General features: G+C 39.0%; 1 protein-coding gene across 2 annotated transcripts in view; it reads left to right on the forward strand.

Moving 5' to 3' along the window:
• CPED1 (cadherin like and PC-esterase domain containing 1) overlaps positions 1 to 23622 on the forward strand; it is a gene marked incomplete at both ends in the record, with an annotated part of 313895 nt that overhangs the window by 256595 nt on the left and 33678 nt on the right. For both annotated transcript variants that reach the window (XM_079711564.1, XM_079711565.1), the window contains 2 exons: positions 10282 to 10399; positions 19156 to 19292. In XM_079711564.1, coding sequence (XP_079567690.1) covers positions 10282 to 10399; positions 19156 to 19292 — 255 coding nt within the window. The remainder of the gene's footprint in view (positions 1 to 10281; positions 10400 to 19155; positions 19293 to 23622) is intronic.

A 23622-nucleotide genomic window follows, 5' to 3' on the forward strand; every position in this document is an offset into this window, starting at 1 on the left:
CATTTTATTCTAAACAGAATTTAAATACATTTAGCATGCTTTTGAGCTTAACTGTGGATGTATAGGTTGCTGATTAGTGGGTAATCTTTAAAAATACTATTTAGTGCTACACAATTACTATTAAAGCCTCAAAGGAGGCAGAATTTATAACTTATGTCATGTAATGACAGAATTATTTTATAGACTAACATACTCCCTGCAAGTTTTAAAATCTCACAGTTCTAAGGATCGCTGTATGTGTGCACCTGTGTGTGCATGTATAAGTGTGTGTAGGTGCAAGTGTGTTTGTGTAGCAGTTACCAAGATGAATATAGTCAGGAAGTGCCCACATGGTGCCCAAAACTACTGTAACTGCATATTTTATTAAGATATTCAACTCTATTTGTGCCATTCAGATTTCCTACCAGAGCTACATTTTTAAAGATCACAACCTCATATACTTTATTAGTAGACTACTTATAAGTGGGACGGTCCATGTTGAAATACTTATAACAGCAGTTATGTTCACTATGACTGATCCATATATCCTTGGAAGACCTGCTTGCTGTTTTATATGTGGCAAACATTTGTTATGTTTGGTGTCACATTATTGATAAATATGCATCTTTTATTTTATTTATTTATTTTTTTGCGGTATGCAGGCCTCTCACTGTTGTGGCCTCTCCCGTTGCGGAGCACAGGCTCCGGACGCGCAGGCTCAGCGGCCATGGCTCACGGGCCCAGCCGCTCCGCGGCATGTGGGATCCTCCCGGACCAGGGCATGAACCCGTGTCCCCTGCATCGGCAGGCAGACTCTCAACCACTGCACCACCAGGGAAGCCCGCATCTTTTAAAATATCTCTGTAGCCTACTGCCTATTTCCATTCACTACTATTTTTCTTCAGTCTACCAATGATTGATTTGCTCTCTTGGAATAGGAAATAAGTTTTTCTTTTTGTCATTGTTATTGTTATTGTTCTGTCACTTCCCAAACGGATCCAGCTTCTGCAGAGTATGAGAGAGTCCATCATTGTACATTCAGCTCCAATTCCATACTTCTTTGTTCACAAATCAAAAAGAACTGAACGTTTTCAAATATTCAGACATATAAATTCATTCTCTTTTTCATTTGCATTCACATCTACCCTTCTGGATTCCATCTGGAACCCAAACCAAAAGTGTTGAAAGACCACAACAAAGGCTGCTTTCCTTGGAGTTTCTAGCTCACCGGAAGTGGGAAGCATTAGTCATGTCACCGGCCCCATGTAACTAGATTTTCCAGTCCAAATTCTACAAAGCCTGGAGACTCAGATGTATTTCTAAATTGAGAATACAGGGTGCCTTTCAGAATGGACTCCAGCAAGCAGGATCACACTGGCCCCATCCTAGTTAATTTGGAGACCATCTAGATTGAAAAAGAGAAAACTGCATATTATCAGTTCAGGGATTTGGAATGCATGAGAAGTATAAAGAAGTATTCCAAATGTTGATGTCGTATTTATACGACAAATAAATATAAATTTATTTGACTAGAACTAATTCATCTGCTTATAATTTGTTTCAATTTCCTTTGTTCCTGAGTTCAATTCATAGGGGACTAAAAATTCTTAGGTAGTATAATGTACAGCCACATTTCAGCTGATATTTTTTTAAGGAAACAAACACACGCAATGGTGTTGTATGGTGGTTCATTACTACTTGGATTCTAATGTGTTTTAAATAAGACTATGAACTCCAAACACAGATAGCAACTCAAGCTGCATATACAATTCTGCTCCCCAACACCAAGTTCCATTGTTTTTTAAAAACAATTAAAATTGAAAACCTATTTGTAAACTCTCACTAAAACAGGATAACATCTAGCATTGAAACACATCAATTTTTAAAGCAATATTGTTAGAGATCTCTTCTGCACGAAGTGCAGAATGACTTGGCTAGCTACTTAGTTTCATTAAAATTCAAAATAAGGCAATTATATAGGTAAACTTTGTTCACTGCAAATATTTTATTAGAACAAACTAAAGTCAAAATGTCCCCTACTCCTCAGTAAAGATGTTTAATGTTGTACTGTCCCTTAAAAGGGCAACTGCTTAGTAAAAAATTTTATAAGTTTTATAAAAGGGAATAGAGTTTAGAGATTTATCTGATAAGAACCTTTAAACAGAAAAAATTTAAAGTAGCTTAGTTCATTGCCACAATCCTAAATTTTGTGTCATTAGAATGAGCCAAGTATTAGAATCATGATTCCAAAATAAATTTACGGATCTCTACTTACTTCCTATCATGGTCTCCAAACACTGCCCACTTGGAATTTGATTGGCCATGTTTTCACTCAGTTGTAGATTGCTGCATGCTCCTCCTTCTACCTGGAGTATTTACTCAATTCCCTTGTAGTTATGTTTCCTCTAATAAGCTGTAAACTCTGTGAACACAGGACAGTATTAAATGACTTTGCAGGCCCATAGCCCTTCATGGACTTCAGAAGGAACCAAACCTGCCAATATCTTGATTTGGACTTCCAGCCTCTAGAACTGTGAAACAATAAATTTCTGTTGTTCAAAACACCTAGCTTGTGCTACTGTCTTACAGCAGCCATAGGAAACTAATATACTTTCAAAGGAACTATCAGTCCTTTTCTGATTTTCTATTTTTTACTTTACGATTTTAAATATTATTTTCTTTACTTAAATTTGTATTTTTTTTAAAAAAGTATGATTCATACCAATGGTAAAAATTTTCAGAAAAAGTTCATTTTTGCTTCTCCATCTCTAGCCTACCATCCTTAATTTTCCAAGAAAGCCACTATTCAGCATTTCCTGTGCACCATTCCAGAAGTTATCTGTGCACAGTCAAGCATGTATAATTTCTAGCCCTTTATTTACTAAATAACATCAAGATGTATATAATGTCCTGCAACTTGCTTTATTGCTGTTAATAATATACCTTATATCTCTATATATATCTTTACTCTGCCTCCTTCTCTTCTAAGAATTACAGAATGTTCCATTATGCAATGTACAACTTATTTAACCAGTTCCCTGTTGATGGACACTTAAGTAGTGTCAAGTTTTCTATTACACAAAGTGCTCTAGTAAATTTCCTTGCACATGAATTTTTGGAGACTTTACCAAGTATGTCTGTAGGATTAAGTCTTAGCAGTATAATTATATTTGTGAGATATTTCCAAATTGCCTTCTGTAAAGCATATAAATCTCTTTGAATATGAATTTATATGCATTACATTCTTTTTTTAACATCTTTATTGGAGTATTATTGCTTTACAATGTTGTGTTAGTTTCTGCTATATAACAAAGTGAATCAGCTATATGTATACATACATCCCCATATCCCCTCCCTCTTGTGTCTCCCTCCCACCCTCCCTATCCCACCCTTCTAGGTGGTCACAAAGCATCAAGCTGATCTTCCTGTTCTATGCGGCTGCTTCCCACTAGCTATCTATTTTACATTTGGTAGTGTATATATGTTAATACTACTCTCTCACTTTGTCCCAGCCTACCCTTCCCCTTCCCTGTGTCTTCAAGTCCATTCTCTACATCTCCGTCTTTATTCCTGTCCTGCCCCAAGGTTCATCAGAATCCTTTTTTTTTTTTAGATTCCATATATATGTGTTAGCATACGGTATTTGTTTTCTCTTTCTGACTTACTTCACTCTGTATGACAGACTCTAGGTCCATCCACTTCACTACAAATAACTCAATTTCATTTCTTTTTATGGCTGAGTAATATTGCATTGTATATATGTGCCACATCTTCTTTATCCATTCATCTGTCGATGGGCACTTAGGTTGCTTCCATGTCCTGGCTATTGTAAATAGTGCTGCAGTGAACATTGTGGTACATGTGTCTTTTTGAATTATGGTTTTCTCAGGGTATATGCCCAGTAGTGGGATTGCTGGGTCATATGGTAATTCTATTTTTAGTTTTTTAAGGAACCTCCATACTGTTCTCCATAGTGGTTGTATCAATTTACACTCCACCAACAGTGCAAGAGGGTTCTCTTTTCTCCACACCCTCTCCAGTATTTATTGTTTGTAGATTTTTTGATGATGGCCATTCTGACCGGTGTGAGGTGAGACCTCAATTGTGGTTTTGATTTGCATTTCTCTAATGATTAGTGGTGCTGAGCATCCTTTCATGTGTTCGTTAGCAATCTGTATATCTTCTTTGCAGAAATGTCTATTTAGGTCTTCTGCCTATTTTTGGATTGGATTGTTTGTTTTTTTGATATGGAGCTGCATGAGCTCCTTGTATATTTTGGAGATTAATCCTTTGTCAGTTGCTTCATTTGCAAATATTTCTCCTATTCTGAGGGTTGTCTTTTCATCTTGTTTATGGTTTTCTTTGCTGTGCAAAAGCTTTTAAGTTTCATTAGGTCCCATTTGTTTATTTTTGTTTTATTTCCATTTCTCTAGGAGGTGGGTCAAAAAAGATCTTGCTGTGATTTATGTCATAGAGTGTTCTGCCTATGTTTTCCTCTAAGAGTTTTATAGTGTCTGGCCTTAAATTTAGGTCTTTAATCCATTTTCAGTTTATTTTTGTGTAAGGTGTTAGGGAGTGTTCTAATTTCATTCTTTTACATGTAGCTGTCAAGTTTTCCCAGCACCACTTATTGAAGAGGCTGTCTTTTCTCCACTGTATATTCTTGCCTCCTTTATAAAAAAATAAGGTGACCATATGTGCGTGGGTTTATCTCTGGGCTTTCTATCCTGTTCCATTGATCTATATTTCTGTTTTTGTGTCAGAACCATACTATCTTGATTACTGTCGCTTTGTAGTATAGTCTGAAGTGAGGGAGCCTGATTCCTCCAGCTCCGTTTTCCTTTCTCAAGATGGCTTTGGCTTATTCGGGGTCTTTTGTGTTTCCATACAAATTGTAAAAATTTTTGTTCTAGTTCTGTGAAAAATGCCATTGGTAGTTTGATAAGGATTGCCTTGAATCTGTAGATTGCTTTGGGTAGTAGAGCCATTTTCACAATGTTTATTCTTCCAATCCAAGAACATGGTATATCTCTCCATCTGTTTGTATCGTCTTTAATTTCTTTCATCAGTGTCTTATAATTTTCTGCATATGCATTCTTTTCTTCATGAAAAACATTCAGTTTTAGGATCACTGTGGTATGTAAAAGATGATTTCAGATGGATTATGCTGTAATGATTTATCGCTAATCTATACCTCAGATAATTATTCTGTAAATGGTCATTCTGTGTCTAATACTGTGAATCACACAATAGCTACTATTTTATGGCTGGCTGATTACAATACAAGGAAAGCAGTTGTTAAATTTAGAGGCAATGTGAAGACAGAAAATTATTCATCCTTTTGAAACAAGATAGTGAAATTAGCTCATCAAGAACTTTGTCTCTTATGGGAAAAGGAACATTCTTGATCTGGAAGAGGACTCTGCCTTTCTGCAGGGAGGCAACCATGCCACTATTGTCAAGTTTGAGCAGTCACTACTGACTTATTAGAAATAGCAGCAGCCCAGGGGAAAGAAATGGGTCCCTCTGGAAAATCTGGGTGCCACAAGGAGTAAATGTATATTTTTAAATTTAGAATGTGGACACTTTTCATTATTTAGTGGAAGAAAGGGAGAACTGTTTGATCTTAAAAGAATGATTCTGTGGCACCAAAAATGTAGGTAAGGTTTAAAGTTACCTACTAGATCAAATAGTCCAATTTGATATTGCTCTAAAAAGATAGCGAAATCATATTAAAAATGAAAAATACTACTAATTCATTTGTGGCCAAATACACCTGTAAAAAACTAAATGGGCTTCCAGAGGAATTGGTAACAGCAACAGTGGTCATGTATTCATGGGTAAGGCAGAAGGTGAAGCCAAGGGCACATTAATATCTTCTGTTGGTAACTACAGCATTTCATGAAAAGTTAAGCAAATTTTTTAAATTATGTACTAAACGTATATACTCTGCACATGTTTGAACAAGAAAATCCATTAATTATCTCATTGCACTCTGTTGAAAGCTATGACAGTCCATTCAGGAATTTGTGAAGTCTCCAGCAAAGGGATACACTCTAAATGTGGAGATTTCTGGGGTAAATTTTAAGCTTCTCTGCCAAATACTACCTTTTCCATGTATCTAGACTCAGGGGCTCCAAGAGATGGCATGTAAGGCCAGAAGAGCTATTATTCATTTTCTTGAATATGCCTGAATGTGACTAAATTACTAATCACACCAGTGAAGAAAGAATGAGATATGCTAATGAGTTTTTCCCTTTCAAAAATTGTTTAATTTTTTTTATTAGTGGGGTTTATCACTTTTAAGATCTAAAGGGATTCTCAAAGTTTCATGTGGCCTGACAATAGGTTTCTCAAACTCTTAGAGGAAGAGAGAAGTTTGGCTGCATATTATATTTCCATAGTGGTTTGACCAAGCAAGTGTTTGTTTTTCTTCCAATGCAAGAAATGTAGAGGCGGGCAGCCCAAAGTCAGCATTGCGGCAGCTTTACAGCATCATGGGCATCCTACTTTCTATCTTTCTGCTCATGGTTTCCTCATGGATACAACATGGCTGCTCCTCCTTCAGGCTCACATCCACATTCCTAGCAGAAATCAGAAACAGAGTGACAAAGAAAACATGGCATCAGGGAAACAAAATTTTTCCAGAGATCTGTAGCCAATTTCCACTTATATTTCTTTGGCTGGAATTGTGTCACATGGCCATGTTTAGCTACAAAGGAGACTGGGAAATAGAGTTTTGTTTGTTTGATTTTTTTAATGCTAAACACATTGCTCCTTTCAACAAAACGAAGGTCTTTCTACTAGAAAGGAAGAAGGGAGAATGAATATTGTGTAGGCACCTCACATCATCTGCTGTGGTATCTTCTCTCTACCCTTCACCATTTTATATTGAGAAAACTAGATCAAGTGACTTACTCAATAGCACACAGCCAGTTCATGGCAAAGCTGGACTAAAATTCATGAGTGCAAGTATCACAGGGCTGACCTGCTGACTGTGGAAGAACAGGTACCCCGTAGGAACCTCCATCTGAGGTAGAGATAGCACCACGCTGGGGAACAATTCAAACGCGAAGACAAGGCCAAGATTCTCAGCAGCCGGAGCGGTCACCCAGTCTGGCTCCCACTTACATTATGCTCTTCTGTGTTCTGCATTATGTTTACTCTATTATAATAGGCTCATATGTGGGATCTTGGGTATTCAGTAAGCGCAAACATTGAACATTTAAAAATATTATTATTCTCTATTACCAGTCATTTGTTTCAGCACCTTTGAAGTCAGGTCAGAACATGCTTCTATATTATTACAATAAATTTGTTCTAAACTGCACCGAAGAGGATAATTAGAACAAATAAGATGGAGTTCAGTTCAGGATTAAGAAGAAACTTCTGATGATGAGCTAGATTATGTTGCTTGAAGTCAAGTACCTGCATTCTAGCAAGGCACTTTGTGGGTTCTAGGTATTAAATCAATACCTTTCCATTTGAAAGCTGTATCCAGAATTGCTCAGGACCACATCATGGATTATCATTCTTCCTCTGAGTAGGAGTTTGTAGCAGATAACCTTGGAGGTGCATCTCAAGAAAAAAATGTCATGATTTGATTATTAAAATATAGATTGTCAACATAGTTTTTTTAATAATTTTTTTTTGCCTAAGATGTCAGATAAACCCTTTTCCCACCTTGTGACCTTTGACATGCAACTCCTTCTTCTTGAAATTCTCATCCCGCCAATTTTTCACATCCTTCAGTTCAGATGTCATTCCTCAGAAAGGCTGCCTGTGGCTAACATATCTGAAATAGCCCACACCCACTCATCAGAGATTGAGTTTGGTTGCCTACAGGATAAGCCATCAGCACACCTAACAATACATCTTTCTAACTGACTGATACAGCCAATGACGTTCAGCTTTGAAGATACACGCTGGGGCTTTGGCATCTGGGATCTAGACTCTTTCTAATGCCCTCCAGAAGAGTATTAGGGCACACATACACACACACACACACACACCACAGAGACCCCAAACAATCATCTCTAGACAAATGTTTATCTAAATCCAGACTTTTAGAAATGTTTCAACATTATTTGCATTGTTAATAAATTGAACACAGCACCTCAGTCTGAAATACCTGAATTTAGATGACTTTGCCACATGTTCACAATGTGCTTCATGTGGAATGTATTATTCTGGAACAAAACAAGGTCTTCAGTTTTTTCTTAATTATATGCCTGGGAAATCTCTCCATCTTCGTTCATTTAGATCTATCTTTATACATGTTCTTTATGCATTGCATGAGGGTTTTTCTGGAGGAGACTCTGAAAAGTCTAACTTTGGGGCTATGGAGTCTGTGAATTTTTAATTTTACTATAAACTACCTTCCAAAGTAGCTGAACTAATTTGTACTCCTTATCAGCAGTATATAATGGTAATTATTTCTCCCCACCCTCCCTAACATTTGATATAAAACATTTTTTTCAATCTGATAGATACATAATGCCATTTTTCTGGCAAAAAAGGTCTAGTCTCCACCAGAAACAAATGGATAGATAGATGGATAGATGTCACACATACATTAACATATATCATTCATAGATGTTTATTCAGACTAAATCTTCTCACATCATTATAAACTTTGTTTTTTTTTTTTTTTTTTTTTTTTTTTTTTGCAGTACGCGGGCCTCTCACTGCTGTGGCCTCTCCCGCCGCGGAGCACAGGCTCCAGACACGCAGGCTCAGCGGCCATGGCTCACGGGCCCAGCCGCTCCGCGGCATGTGGGATCTTCCCTCACCAGGGCACGAACCCGTGTCCCCTGCATCGGCAGGCAGACTCTCAACCACTGAGCCACCAGGGAAGCCCTACTTTGTTATTTTTAACTGCTTTATTATAATGAACATTTTAATACAAATCAAAATTCTAATTTTAATCAGTTTCCTAAACAATTTCAGTCATGAATTAAAAAATGAAAATTTGTATACTAAGTCAAGATTTCAAAAATCGCACACTACCTCCATTCCTTTTTTTCCTTAATATCCTAGACCTTTTGGTGTGAGATCTAGGAATCTGAGTTGGTGGTTAGGATGTTTGAAAGTCTGAGGGAAGCTGACCAGAAATTGCTCACTAGAGGCAGAGGTACAGAGCAAAAAGAGGTCAAAACAATAATTTCTCTCCATTACTGAGAATTTATAATATAAAAAGGGGGACAACTAACTGTAACATTTTACACATTCAACAAATATTTATCATTATCTTCTGTACGCTAGGGACTGGGTGTCTGTGGGAGCAAAATAATTATCCATTCTCATGGAGTATTCAGTCTAGTGGAAAAGGCACAAATAACCAATGCAATTACCAAGTGGTGAAGAGTATGAAGGAAACAAATGATGCCGACAGACAGTAACACATAACTGTGCTACCGTTTCAAGAGACCTAAAACACAAAAAGATGCTCTCCGTGCAAAATTAGGAAGAAAGCATTCCTCAGAGTGATTTTAGCATTTTTACCTGGTCTTAATTGTGGTAGACTGAGAGAACCCGGTGAAAAGAGTGGCAGTGGAACCAGGTGAGGTGGGATAGAGGGAAACAGGACAGGTACAGATGCCAATAGCTTTGTAGGATAAGCTAAGAGAAGATGAGAGCAGGACAACCTGCTAGAGCAGAGGAGAGATTTCAAAACCAACGAACTGCCGCTCTCCAATGCATATGGCAGACTATGGAAGGCATTGCTCAGTACAGAACATGCCTCCCTAATGAATTTCATTGCAGTGAGCTGTTACCTACTTTTATAAATATGTGAAGGTGTTTTAGATAAAATATATGTAGTTGATTCCATTTCTAGCATATCATAGATCCTTAATAAATGTGTGTTGAAATGAAATTCATCTGTTAAATTAACATTCTCCCCAAATATTTCCCATTTCTTTTCTCACATTGAGTCTTTTCCCCTTGATATATTGTCCTCTATTATACTATGTTATATTTTTAATGAGTCAACAACACACAGGTATATTTTTAAAGTAAAATTGGCATTTATTTCTTTAAAAATTGTCAGAGCAGTAACATGAATATCAATGCCAAAATAAAGGTTAACTTATCATTAGAATTTATTAATATGAATCCCCTAATGGAAGTAGCTATTAATAGCAAAAACAACTATTGATGAATAAAAATCAAGAGAAGGGTAAACAAGAATTGTTCCCTTTTATCCAAAAGTTATTTGGCACAAAAAGTCTTGTTTTGTAGATGTTATTACTACAGGTCATGTTAATTACTCTACAGCTAATTTTTATCATTTTAATGCAGGATTGTGGTTTGCTGATTCAACCAGAGGAAACCTGCGGGTTACAGCCTATTTCTTCTGACTACATTGAAGCCATTTCACAGCCGGGACTAAAAACCTGTCCATCTGGGGACACAAAAGGTGAGTATTACACTGGATATCATTTCTACTTTTTAAAATAATCCTTTAATATAGATAAGTAGTAGATGTTTATTTATTAAACTATTCTTGTACAAAAAAATCAAGGTAATATGATACTTTTTCATTAATATGAACTACAACACATAAAATTAATGTAAATGCATTGTTTTAATATGTGAAATATTTTGATTAATCTAATGCTTTTCTTTTCATCCTCTGCTCTTTGCTTAGTTAATGCATATTCACCTTTAGAGTTCAGCCAAAAAGTCACTTGTACTGTAATGCCTTCCTTGAGTCTCTGACTTGTTTTCCTTATTACATATTTTCATAGCACCCAGTGTTTTTCTTCCATGGCAATTTCCTCAATTATTTAAATGATTAAATGCGTAATTGATTGTTTGATGTCAGTCTTCCTGGGCTGTCAGCTGCATGAGGGCAGGGCGTTTGAGTTGTTCACACTCTACCAATTCACTTAACACTATACTTTCCACAGAGTAGATACAAAATAAGTTGACCTTGTGAACCCAAAGAACTGCAAAGGATACAAGTTCAGTTTTAAACCATTTCTTTTAGTTAAAAAAAAATCGTTGGGAATGGTCACTAACGTCTCCCATATATTGAGCCTGCATAGAGGCAGGAAAATCATGATGTCAAATTCAAATTACAGTGTTCAATCCTGCCTACACCTAGGGCAGACCTGGAATGAGGCACTTTGGTGCCACTGTCTACTTCCCCTGTTTCTTTCCTTCCCCAGCACTATTCTTTCAGTGGAGGCTAGTGGGGTTAAGCCAAAGCTGGAACTAAAAATGCCTCCAAGGCAGTAAGAGGAGGAAAGAGCATCTTCTCTGCGATTCCTGGTTACTACTCTGGCCTCCTGACCCCAAGTCTCCCTCCATCTAAAAAGTCTGAGAAAACACTCAGGAGCTTTTCTACCCTTGCCATGAACTTCACACCACAGCTTGAACAGGAAATGAGTTTCACAAATGGGTGGGACAAATTGCAATTTGGCATGCACGGTTAACAAACGTGGGCATTTCTTGAACATGTGTCCTAAATAATAAATTACAGTCAGTGCATAGGGAGGAATTTACCCATTATGGTGTGTCAGGTGGTATGATTTATGATTCTTGGCTAAATGAGATATATACTCTTATATACAAAGGAGACACCAATGTGTCTAGGTATTTTTTATCAGACGACAATTTATGAGAATCATAAAAACAACTTAATTCTGTTCCTCCTACTGAACCGAGTCAAAAGTTCTTCAACAAAAAGTTGAAGATACATTACTGAGATTCCTCAAGAAGTGGCAGCTTCTTCTGTCCATTAAACTTACAGTAACTCATGCTAGGCCCTGTTCTGAAGCCATGCCTGGTCCTTACAGGAGAGGCTGCCATAAAACAGGGGTCTTGGGACTTCCCTGGTGGCACAGTGGTTAAGATCCTGCCTGCCAATGCAGGGGACACGGGTTCGATCCCTGGCCCAGGAAGATCTCTCAAGCCGTGGAGTAACTAAGCCCACAAGCCACAACTACTGAGCCCACATGCCGCAACTACTGAAGCCTGCATGCCTAGAGCCCATGCTCTGCAACAAGAGAAGTCACCGCAATGATAAGCCTGCGCACTGCAACTAAGAGTCGCCCCCACTCGCCACAACTAGAAAGCCCGGGTGCAGCAATGAAGATCCAGTGCAGCCCCAAAATAAATAAAATTTTAAAAACAAACAAAAAAACCACAGGGGCCTTCTGGTAACTTGAGTAGTTAGGCCTCTTTAAAAAAACCCACAATATTGACACCCCAGTCAAGTCCATATTCCTTAACCTGACAATAATCTGACCTCTCCTATCTCTCCCAACTTGTCCTAGCCTCTTTTTCTTCTTTTTCTTTGCTCTGCATTGGGTCTTCGTTGCTACGCATGGGCTTTCTCTAGTTGCAACGATCAGGGGCTACTCTTTGTTGCGGAGCACACGCTCTAGGCGTGCAGGCTTCAGTACTTGCAGCACATGGGCTCAATAGTTGCAGCATGGAGGCCCTATAGTGCAGGCTCAGTAGTTGTAGTGCACAGGCTTAGTTGCTCCATGGCATGTGGGATCTTCCCAGACCAGGGATCGAACCCATGTCCCCTGCATTGGCAGGTGGATTCTTACCCACTGCACCACAAGGGAAGCCCCGTCCTAGCCTCTTGACCACATTTCATGTCGATAATCAGCTGCAGGACTCCAGGCTACTCCCTAGGAAGTCCTTCTTTACTACCCCACCCCCAGAGTTGCTTCTCTTCTATGCACCCAGAATCTCTTGGACATATGTCTACAAATAGCACTCACCTCATTATATTTCAAGTATCTAATTTACATGTTTCTCTCTCTTCCTCTAATCAGTAGTCTTCAAAGTGGAATACTGCAGCCATGCAAGGGGAGTAAGTGGAACAGAACAATCCACAGGGAAGAAGCCAGTAAAGATGAAAATATATGTACATTTATTTTTATTTAATTATGTTTATTTTTATGTTTTATGATGGATATGTATATATGTAATATATACATATAGGAGTAGGTGTACGTGTAGTACAGGGTAGGTGTATTAATATGTCAAAGGTACATCAGCAATAAGTTTGTATTGATGGCTGCACGTAGATCACAAGTCTGTCCAGAGCAAAGATTGTAACTTATTCATCTTTCAGTGTCTGAGATATGATTTAAAAATAGTTGCTGAACTAAAACCACAATCCAAGCCCTCCTCTCTTTCACAGAAGACTATTAGCAGCAGGGCACAATCAGCTAGAGACAACAACTCCACCCTTGAGGTCCTAGAGACCTAAACATTCAAGGCAAATGAGTGAGATCAGAGACAGAACTTTGCAAGAATGCACTTTTTTTTTCTTTTTTTTTGCTGTCAGAGATGATTTCCTTCCTTGATGGTAGGACTCCCTTCTATAGAAAGAAGTTGTCACATTAGATGACATTGGAAGGACGTTTATTTTAGGACTCTTTCTTTAGCTTATAAGGCCATAGAATGGCTCCAAAATCTTATTTTCACAGCACATTACAGTTATTTGGCAGAACTGAATCCATTTTTTCTCCTTGAAAAATGTTTTGTCAATAACACTAGCTAATATAATTTTGAGTGACTTTTTTTACTAAGTTGAATTCTAGCCGTTTGAAAATAATTTAACTATAAGACACAACCTAAGAATAAAATATTTTGCTCAGTAAAGAAAAAATAATTCTTCTAATTTGCAGAAAGAAGAAATTTATATGATCATTGAATGAGAATTACGTTTAAAGAAAATAATTTAGATTGCGTTTTATAATATGTAAACAAAAGCTTTTATCGTATCTTTTTTTGGAAGGAAATATAACAACTTACACTTTAATATTTCTAATATTGAAAATATAGATGTATTTTTTCTTCTTAAGTAAAAACTGCCTTATTTTATAGCATTATAGAGTCAGGAATTAGTGATGTCATTTATATGATTTTACATCTCACCATGGCCCTAAATCACAAAGTCGAACTTCTTTTCTCCATTATATCACCCAATCCAATTCACTTAAATGGCTGAAATCTAACTTGCATTAAATATAAAGCTATAAGGATAAATTAAATAACTTCTCCCAAAAGGCAATTTCATTCCTCAGAATGTTATTCCCTAAGACATATGTCATACTTTATTTCAGAAATCACAGCTTTGATTCATTCACTGTTTAAATATATAATACAGAATTTATGTCCTTCTTCTTGGCAATTTTTGTTGAGCTGGAATCATTTAAAATGTCAAGAAAGCCCAGTCCTGCAGATGTTATACAGATGTCTATTTCAAGTAGTATTGTTAACTCACAATAAAAAGGCATTATTAAGTGATACAAAAATGCAAAGAGTTATGACTATAAATATATAGTAGTATGAACCATTGGAGCTAAGTTTTCATAGACCGAATCAGGCATCTTTTTTTTTATGTGCATGTGATTTTATGCCCGCAAACTAATACATATGTGGATCTTTGTGCATGCAACTGGTCACTTGTTTCTTCAGCCTTAACAGCAAATGGCCAAAGATCTTGGTTTGTGCAAAACTAGCTGTCAACGAGTTTCTGAGTGGGGTGAGGAGACAGTATTTGGGGAGGGGATACACACGCTCTTAGATACTCAAGGATCTGAGGAAAACTGAGCCCTTCCAAGTATTATTAAATAATATCTCATTTGCAGAAACACATTTATGTCCCCAATATACCACCGTCTTATGAAAAAGAAAATTAAGAATCTTCTTAAAAACATAATATCTGAGTACATGAACCCACTGAATAAATCCAGCTTTTAAAAATAAAAATACATTTATTGCGACAACCTGTTTGTGGTTTTCTTCTATAAGTGCTACCACAGAGACTGCTGAGCCATATTGCATTTTCAAATGATGATTATATGCTGACCTAACCTAACGTGGTAAAAGGATCAGCACACTGGAGACTCTGAGACCTCGATTCTGGTCCAGCCCTGTTGTTGGCATGATCCCACTTCTGTCTTTTAACATCTTGGGCCTCAGTTATCCTCACTATAAAAGAAGAGGATGGAAAAGAGGAGATCCCAGGCCCCTTCCAACTGTATCCACAACCCACAAAATCTCTATGAAAAAATAAGACTCTTTCAGAAGGAGGTTTTCTTGAGGAATTCATCAACGAAGGATAAACTTAAAGGCCGTGTCTAAATCAAATAGTATTAGGAGCCAAACAAAGATGTGAAAGATGTGGATTATTGGTTACAAACCCTGTATGCCAGGGCAAAATTAGAATTAGAAAGCAAGATATATTCTGAATGAAAACCGCAGGAGAATTATAAAAGAGAATTGGATGGAGAAACAAACACTTTTGAGAACAGTCTTCATTTTGCCATTCAAACCTCAGCACCGCTCCCAGATGTTCAGTGTTGTATCTTTAAGTATGACTGCTATTCTCTCCATCTACAAACTTGGAAACACCTTTCACCGAGCAGACCTTCTTTTTCTCTCCCATATATATGGTCTGTCGTAGAGAGCAGTCACTTCAGTCTAACTCCTGTCAGGTCTGTCTCCACTTACGATCATCCATTCCACCTCTCCGAATCTTATCTATTCACAAATCCCTCTTCACATTTTATCTGCTCCACCAGGGAACCTGCCAGACAACTCTGACCCCCATGGTGCTGTCTTTATTCTGAACTGCCATGGCTTGCTTAGGGTGAAGTTGAGTGGGCACGGTAAAATATATTCATCAATTTCTAGTCTAAAGGCACTGTGGACGATGCTCTACATATTTTTCTTAAAGAGAAGTAAATGTAATCATGAAAAGATTAAGTAATTTGTCCAAGGTAAACAGTGGTTCTCAACCTTGACTGCATATTGGAATCACTTGAAAAGCATTAAAAAAAATACTGATACCTGAGTTCCATATCCAGTGGTTCTGAGGTAATCAGTCTAGGGTACGACCTGGGCATGAGGATTTTGAAAACCTTTCCAGGTGACTTTAATGTACTGAGTTGAGGTCCACAGAGCTACCTGGAAGGAGAGCCCAGGTGTGTGTGTCTCCAAAGCCCAGGCTCTTTGAGTACCACACTGATATTTTTCCTTAATTATGAATTACCTATTATTAAGCTTTTTACATGTATAAATTGTACCCTTCTCACCTGATTATAATTTTTGAGGTTTCACATTATAATCAACAGCATGGACTCTGAAGCTGACTCTTCAGCTCCAGTCCTGGGTCTACCACCTCCTAGCTGGAATATATTGGACAAGTAACTTAACCTTTCTGAGTCCCAGTTAAGTCATTAGCACAATGGGGTTGATAATAGGGTGGCTCTGAGTTTAAATAAGTTAATATATTAAAGTGCTCAGAACATCCCTGACATCTGAGAGGTGCTATAACAATGTTAACTATTTCTTTCTTAGTTATTACCTTATTTTAACAACAAGAGTGCCTAATACCTAACAGGGTACATACTTCAACACTGTATTGAATGAAAATCCTCCTAGATGGAGAGTGATAGGTATGTAGAGAAATGGAAGGTCATTCACCAGACCTGAGATTGTGGACATAGTATATTTAATGGGTAGATATTGAATAAGGCAGTTTTCTGGAATTCACGTTAAGTTTAAAAATCAAAGCAAAGAAAAAATTGTATGGTAAGAGGGATAAACAAGTCCACATTACTTTTGGACTGTCCAGTAGCTCTGCTCTCTGCTCCTGTTGGCACAGTCCTCCACTCAAGCAATTCTGCTGTGTGTATTCTTCTCTTCCTTGGAAGTCATACTCTTCTCGTCTCCTTTCCTTTCTATTTCCTTCTGTTTCTCCCAGTTTCTCTTCATATACCCATGCTTTTTTTTTTTTTTTAATTGGGGTATAGTTGCTTTACAATGGTGTGTTAGTTTCTGCTGTACAACAAAGTGAATCAGCTATACGTGTACATATATCCCCTCCCTCTTGGACCTCCCACACCCCCTGCATCCCACCCATCTAGGTCACCACAGAGCACCGAGCTGAGCTCCCTGTGCTATACAGCAGGTTCCCACTAGCTATCTAATTTACACATGGTAGTGTATTTATGTCCATCCCAATCTCCCAATTCATCCCACCCCCCTTCCCCCCACCATGTCCACAGGTCCGTTCTCTAAGAAGTCTGCATCTCTATTCCTGCCCTGCAAATAGGTTCATCTGTACCATTTTTCTAGATTCCACATATATGCGTTAATATACGATATTTGTTTTTCTCTTTCTGACTTACTTCACTAGGTATGACAGACTCTAGGTCCATCCATGTCTCTATGAATGACCCAATTTCATTCCTTTTTATGGCTGTTCTGTGATCAACCAGTAAAAGCTATAAACTAGATCTCTCTCCGTATTTTGTTATTTGTAACTATTTCCACACACACAAACCCTCACATACACAATTCTGACATCCCCGAGTCATGAAATGTAAAATGAAGCCTATTCATCCCCTGAAAGTAGAAATTATTCCTGCTAAAATTAGTGTCACACCAGATACTTTTGTTAGCAGAACCATAAATCAAAGCCAGAGTGGATAAACTTGTTAAAAACTTTCCTTTCTAACTCAAAAACTATCTGGGAATATTTAGCTCCTCAATATATTTTTTTAAACAAAAGTTTTTCTTTTCTTTCTTTATTTATTTGGCTGCGTTGGGTCTTCGTTGCTGCGTGTGGCGAGCGGGGGCTACTCTTCCTTGCGGTGCGTGGGCTTCTCATTGCAGTGGCTTCTCTTGTTGTGGAGCACGGGTTCTAGGCACTCAGGCTTCAGTAGTTGTGGCACGTGGGCTCAGTAGTTGTGGCTTGTGAGCTCTAGAGTGCAGGGTCAGTAGTTGTGGCACACGGGCTTAGTTGCTCCACAGCATGTGGGATCTTCCTGGAACAGGGCTCAAACCCGTGTCCCCTGCATTGGCAGGTGGATTCTTAACCACTGCGCCACCACAGAAGTCCCATAGCTCCTCAATATTTTGAAGAGAAACATGAAGCAGTAACATAAGCAAGACCTTTTGGGTAGAGCAGATGATTGTTGAAGACATCAAGGTATTCTCCACAAAGGGCACAAATAACTGCTCCATGTTTAACATGCTGGTTCACACTCCATTCCTGAAAAGATGAACAAGGAAAAAACAAAAATCAAAAGTCATTTCATGACATTTTTCTAATAAATTATTAATGTGTCCACTCACACTAGAAGCTGCAGTGTTTTGAATGCATGTTACTTTATCAATAAAACAAGAAATCTTAAATGCAGCTTTTTGAGAATATTCATTTATCTTATAAACATTTACTAAAGCTTGTGCCCTACTTTGTGCCTGAAATCAGCTGCTAACAAAGGTGAATATGATGTGCTAACTGTGCTGGGTCCTTTAAATACATTATCCCATTAAATCCTCATACCAATCATGTGAGGAGAACAGTACACACCTCATCTAACAGATGAAAAAATTAAGGTGACAGAGCTAGAAGAGGTGAAGAGATTCACAGCAAAAAGGCCACCGATCAAATTAAGGAGCAATTGCTATTCTTCAAAACAATAAATTATCAGAATATTAAAGTAATTGTCTTATTGTATCTTGAATCTCTGGAGAGCAGAGAATGTAACTATTATTGGATTGGTAACCTAAGCATGTGTTAGGCTAGGAAATATGTGTGGCCAACTACCTCAGTAGCAGTGGCTCCCTATATACTTTGGTCCTATTAAGTGCCCCGTGTACTGTTTGAAAATAAATAATAACTGAGTAGTACCCAATCACTTTAATTTTTTTTTAAGTATGTGTTTTTATGGAACAGAATTCATACTTGACTTCAGCATGAACTGTGTTATTTCAAAACATTACTACTTTGGGGCTTCCCTGGTGGCGCAGTGGTTGAGAGTCTGCCTGCCGATGCAGGGGACACGGGTTCGTGCCCCAGTCCGGGAAGATCCCACATGCCGCGGAGCGGCTGGGCCCATGAGCCATGGCAGCTGAGCCTGCGCGTCCGGAGCCTGTGCTCTGCAACGGGAAAGGCCACAACAGTGAGGGGCCCGCGTACCGCAAAACAAACAAACAAACAAACAAAATTACTACTTGAGATTCTGTTTGGTCGGCAGGAGGCCATGCACTGCTCCACTGGGTTTATGTACGAGTGGTCTCCTGACTGTGATTTCTTTAATGGTGTGCCATTCCTGAATTCTAGACTTAGTTGCAAACTATAATTTCACCCATAGAAACTGAACCAAGGAAATTTGCTGTCTCTTCCAGGCCAGTGGATCGTGCCTTGCCTTAGCTGTTCAGACAACAGGACCTGTGACTGGAGAGAAATCACTTGGCAGCCTCACAACTGTCACTATGGTGTCCTAACTAAACCTCAACTCCAGCAGTGCCTGGGAGGAAGGAAGGTAGGCTCTGGATCAGTGGGGGAGACCTTTCATTTACACCACCCACAGCACCAAAACTGTACCTACTAGACCAATTCCTTCTCCCTCACTCTGCAGAGGACAGCTAACTGAATGCAGTTTGGCTTTTTGAATGAATGCATTATCATAGAAGAGCCTTAACAATTTTTGCTCACAATGCTCAGTTACTTCCAAATAAGTTTACTTGACAGATTGAGGCTCTTAAAATCATGTCCTTTGCTGACCCAGTTCCATGCTGGTTTTCTCAGCCCATGGGCTGGCCATGTCAACTGACAGTTGGTGATTCAGAGCATCTGGCCTTGTCAACTGCAGTTCTCGCAAGGCACTGCAGTTAAAACAGCCATCTGTGGCTTGCACAGGCGGTGGAATGTTCCTGCATGTAAGACTTCTGCTCCAGCTTACCCCGTGCATAGCATTGTTTTTACACACTAACCTTCCTGATCTTCTCTCACGTTCCCGGGCAGGTCTCGCATGGACCTCGCTAGGCTGCTTTTCCTTTAGTGTGGCTTCTAACCTGATCTCTTGGACATGCAGTGTCTCCTTGCTAGGCGTGCTCTGACTAGGTAGATTCTGGCAGAGCTCTCGGACGTGCGAACTGGGCACATAGACTGAGATGCTTGGTTAACATGAAGTAAGTAATCCTTCTGCAGACTTTCAAAGTACCTTTTATTAGATGGACATTTCCTTACAAACTGTTTGCAAGCTCTCGAGCATGGGCAAGACTATTTCAAAAACTGATTTTTTTAAGAAGCTCTATGATTCATAAAGTTCAGTGGAGTAAATATATGTCAATATTTCAGATTAGACCTATGTTCAGATTTTCTACCAGCAAATGGTTTAAAGAAGAATGACAGGTGGGATAAGCAAGGCAGGGGAATGGACCTCTTCTTCATGGAGATTCTAATATAAATGCCCCAAAGTTTGTGACTGAGAGGGTGTCTAAAGATAAAGCAGCAATATTAGTTAGTTTCAAAAAAAAGGGAAGGGAAGAAAAGAAATGTCAGAAACTTCTGTTGCTATATTATTAAGTGAGCATTGATTCTGTGCAAAGAACCGTGCTACTGACTTGTTCACACCTTAAATCCTATCAGACTTTGAGCTTTAGGAGGGCAGCCAGTGTGTTTGATTCACTACCATAATCTCCTTGCTTGGCACAAAGTTTGAAACATAATAGTCACTTAATAAATATTTGTTGAGTAAATGAATAAGTTAAAATTTTATTTATTCCTATTCACAAGTCTGTAAGGTCGATATTTTTAGATCCGTTTTCTACTTAAGAATATTAAAGTTCAGAGAGATTGAGTAATTCACCTGTGATCACACATGTATGTAAGTGGCCACTACTCAGGCAGTTTGAACCACCAATTTGGACAACCCAACCTCCATATCCTAGAAATTTAGGACTGGAAACAATGAAAATAGTCATTGTCATAAGTCAGACTTCTCCAGACTCTTTCAGAATCTCGTTCTGACCTCAGGAAGATTCCGAGATGTCACCATCTATTAACCTGAAAGTCAGTAGATGTTAAAGTTCATCACTAAAGTCCATGGCTTTGGACAGGACACATTGTTTCTCAGGCTCCTTTTCTTCATCTGTAAAATAAGAATAAGTCTATATGATCTAATCCCCTGCTGTAGATTAATCAACTTTGTAGAAAGCTAAATGCCTTACCTGTCAGTCTTAAAATACCATAGCCTGAGTGACTTAAACAGATATTTATTTCTCAACAGTTCTGGAGGCTGAGAAGTCCATGATCAGGGTGCCAGCACAGTTGGGTTCTGGTGAGAGGCCACTTCCTGGCTTCTCTTGGCTGCCTTTTTGCTGTGTCCTCATAAGGTAGAGAGACAGAGACAGAGAGACCTCTAATGTCTTCCTCTTCTTATAAAGACACTAATCCCATTATGGGGCCAACACCCTCATGACCTCATCTAGACCTGATTACCTTCTAAAGCTCCACCTCCTAATACCATCACATGGTGGGTGGGTGTGGAGGGGGAAATTAGGGTTTCAACATGTGAATTTTGGGAGGACACAAACACGAAGTCCACAATACTGTTTGTTCATTTCAATTATTAGCAACTCTACAAAGTAATGATAAGAAAAGGGAGGATCTCTTCTTCCTATGCGTTAGAAAGAGATGTTATAAAGTCTGAAAATAAAGGCGTGTGTTCAGATCAGGGGATCCCCGCAGAGACCAACCAGCTGGCTGCTAGGAAGTGAGGGCTTGTCTTAGTGATTCTTTGCGTCCAGAAGCGTCCTTCAGACTTGCAAGCTCAGAAACTCAAATTTGCCAGCATACTGGCAGTGGTCCTACAGAGTCTGCTGTGTTTACCAGGATGCCAATTTACTTTATACCCAGCAGGGAAGCGCTGTACATTTTTAGCAGAGCAGCGGCACAACCAGAATTAGAAAAACCATCCTGCAATAGTATGGAGACTGCCTACGGCAGGAAGAAATGAGCATGGTGCTGGGGGCGCAGAGACTGTTTAATGGAAAAATTCTATCACACCACACTGAGGAAGCCATGAAAGTCAAGAATACGTATAGAATAATCTCATCAATGCAAAACCTAATGCAGACATGCTTACACACACGGAATATTTCTGGAAGTAACAAGCCCTTAAGAATGATTACATAAGTTAGACTTCCCCGGTGGCACAGTGGTTAAGAATCCGCCTGCCAATGCAGGGGACACAGGTTCAATCCCTAGTCCGGGAAGACCCCACATGCCGCGGAACAACTAAGCCCGTGCGCCACAACTGCTGAGCCTGCGCTCCAGAGCCCATGAGCCACAACTACTGAGCCCGTGCGCCTAGAGCCCATACTCCGCAACAAGAGAAGCCACCACAGTGAGAAGCCCGTGCACCGCAATGAAGAGTAGCCCGCTCGGGGCTTCCCTGGTGACGCAGTGGTTGAGAGTCCGCCTGCCGATGCAAGGGACGCGGGTTCGTGCCCCGGTCCGGGAAAATCCCACATGCCGCGGAGCCACTGGGCCCGTGAGCCATGGCCGCTGAGCCTGCATGTCCGGAGCCTGTGCTCCGCAACGGGAGAGGCCACAACAGTGAGAGGCCCGCGTACCGCAAAAAAAAAAAGGAGTAGCCCTCGCTAGCCACAACTAGAGAAAGCCTAAGGGCAGCAATGAAGACCCAACACAGCCAAAATTAATTAATTAATTAATTGGTTTTTTTAAAAAGAGTGATTATGTAAGTGGAGGGGAGTAGGGGAGGAGTGGGATGGTGACAGGATTGGCCATATATTCTGCCAGGCCCAGGGCAAAACGGAAGTGCAGGACCCTGTGTTCAATAATTATTAAGAATTTTGAGAAGGCAAAAGCAGAGCAATAAACCAAGCACAGGATCCTTTTACACACAGACCCTGTGTGAATGCCAAGGTCATATGGCCGTGAAGCCAATTCAGGTAGTAAATTATGGTTGGCAAAGTGTGAAGAAGTCTTTTTAAATACAGGTTTCCCCCGCTATCCAAAAGTAGAGCGCTTCTATGAAGGCTTTCGTAAATCGAAATGGAGGACAGTGAAGAGTATCCCCGATTTTCAGAAAGTTCAATTGACAACACCTTGCTTCTCTGAAAGACCTATATTAGTACCTATTTTTGCTAACCAAAAGAAATCCGAAGAGGATTTTCACTTTTAGGAAAAATGCCTGTCTTAATGTAGGTCTTTCAGAAAAGTGAAGTGACATAAATTGAACTTTCGGAAAGCAGGGGATACATGTATGTGTGTTACCTTTATGTTTACAATGTGTGAGCACCTTTTTAAATCCAAAAATCTATATTTTGAAAAGTTGTATAAATCAAAACTTGGGCAGAGGCCGTGGAAATACAAAGAAGGGAAAAACTGAGAAAGACATTTTATATTCCGAATCACAGGACTTGGTAATGCGCAGACAGGTTTATACCCTCATGTACCACACAGCACAGAGATAATTGTGTAAACATTCATGATTACAACTATGAAATCGCACTTATTTTAAGAAAGCTTCACTTATGAATAGGAGTTGGTTAGCAGAAGGTTTTCCCTATACATCTATTTCTCATTCTCCTGGAGAAAAATATAAACATACAAAGTGATCGTGAAACTCTTATATTTTCATTACTGAGGCAAGGGAGTTCTCATCCTACCCAGAACTTTTTATAATCACCAATCTATTTCAAAGACAAATACATGTTAAAGCCTATCAGTTACAAAAACTGGGAAACAAGTAACACAAATATTTTGTTTTATAAACACCTGACTCTTTTGGGGAGTGAGGTGCAGGTAGGGGACTCTCTTTGCCATGTCAGACATTCAAGAAA

The sequence above is a fragment of the Hyperoodon ampullatus genome (genome assembly GCF_949752795.1).
Source record: "Hyperoodon ampullatus genome assembly, chromosome: 9".
Lineage (NCBI taxonomy): Eukaryota > Metazoa > Chordata > Mammalia > Artiodactyla > Ziphiidae > Hyperoodon > Hyperoodon ampullatus.